Source organism: Camelina sativa, chromosome 16, assembly GCF_000633955.1.
Source record: "Camelina sativa cultivar DH55 chromosome 16, Cs, whole genome shotgun sequence".
NCBI classification, from domain to species: domain Eukaryota; kingdom Viridiplantae; phylum Streptophyta; class Magnoliopsida; order Brassicales; family Brassicaceae; genus Camelina; species Camelina sativa.
Window position 1 is genome coordinate 7,546,668 of NC_025700.1, and position 1,458 is coordinate 7,548,125.

Here is a 1,458-nt window from a genome sequence, read left to right on the forward strand (position 1 = left end):
TATATATAGTAAAGAACATAATAAAATATCTACAGGACTTAATATCTATGTGTGACGTCTCATATCTCTCCACATCAGTATTTACTCTTGTCCTCATGCTCTACCGATGTGAAGTTACTAAATTCCGACCAAAGCTATAACATATATAGGTCCCCCACTTTCACTTTTCCTAATCATATTGAGAATATTAAGTGAATATTTGAGGTAACAAGTTGTAAAGTGGACTAAAAAGGTCCATTAAGACATCGAGGTGTTTTTGTGTCAAGGCTTCGTGTATTCTTACATCATCTTGCATCAGAACAAAACAATCCTAGGGTTCCATAACAAACGCATCTGGTCCGTTGTGACCAAAAAAAAAAAGACACATCGGTCCATAAATATTTTAGATGATAATTATTTTAACCACCGATTCAAGTGTATTACTATATATAAAGAGTCGTAAATCAAATATAACAACGCTGAACCATCTTTTTTATAGCATCAACACTGAAACAACACATTTTTAATGGATATTTTTTTCGTAATAAAAAGTACTTCAAATTAAACTCAGTAGACCATTTTCTTCATTTTTATGGACTAAAACTAAAATTTGCCGAAATGTTTGCCTTTGCTCGTGTTGCAAGTTTGAAGTGTGTGAAATGTGAATATATTTTTCATTAGATGCCCATATCATAGCTAAAATCTTAAGTGAAATATCTGTTATAAATCACAAGAGTCCCTCTAGTGAACAATACGGTTTTATTTTGTAATATCAAGTAAATCAGTAATAACTACGGCATAATTTTAACTCCATTGCTCGGTCAATATCATCTGGAGGTGGCTTGGTTGGCAAGGTACCATCAGGGCTCCGTGGTGGTCGAACCCGTATTCCTCCTCTGCTCGTTCTAGAAGCTTACGGAACATAGGATGTTCCAGAAATATCAACGGGACAACGAATCTCTGTGTAGGCTCATGATACCCATCGACGGCTATCACCGCGAAATGACCTTCCTTCACATCTTTTGGGACAGAATCACGACCGTATTCTACAGAACACGGTTTCTTTGCCGAGGAAAAGCCTTTGATCTGCACCAATCTCTCTACAACATTCTTGAGCTTCACAATTCCTCCCTTTTTCTTCTTTGACGGCTCAATTGTAATCATTCTTTGCCTGGCCATGCTAATAGATTAGGTTTCCTTTGTTTCCTTTTTTATCTCGTGATTTCAGGTTAACTTGGCAAATGTATGTTTGAATATAGAAATGTTAGGAGGAGTACGTATATATAAGGAAGAATAGTACAAAGAGGATAAGAAANTATAAAGAGTCGTAAATCAAATATAACAACGCTGAACCATCTTTTTTATAGCATCAACACTGAAACAACACATTTTTAATGGATATTTTTTTCGTAATAAAAAGTACTTCAAATTAAACTCAGTAGACCATTTTCTTCATTTTTATGGACTAAAACTAAAATT

General features: G+C 34.7%; 1 protein-coding gene across 1 annotated transcript; it reads right to left on the reverse strand.

Moving 5' to 3' along the window:
• LOC104750106 (indole-3-acetic acid-induced protein ARG7-like) lies at positions 628–1,216 on the reverse strand. Its single transcript, XM_010471853.2, has one exon. It carries the CDS (start codon positions 1,156–1,158, stop codon positions 784–786), a length of 375 nt encoding a protein of 124 aa, XP_010470155.1. The 5' UTR covers positions 1,159–1,216; the 3' UTR covers positions 628–783.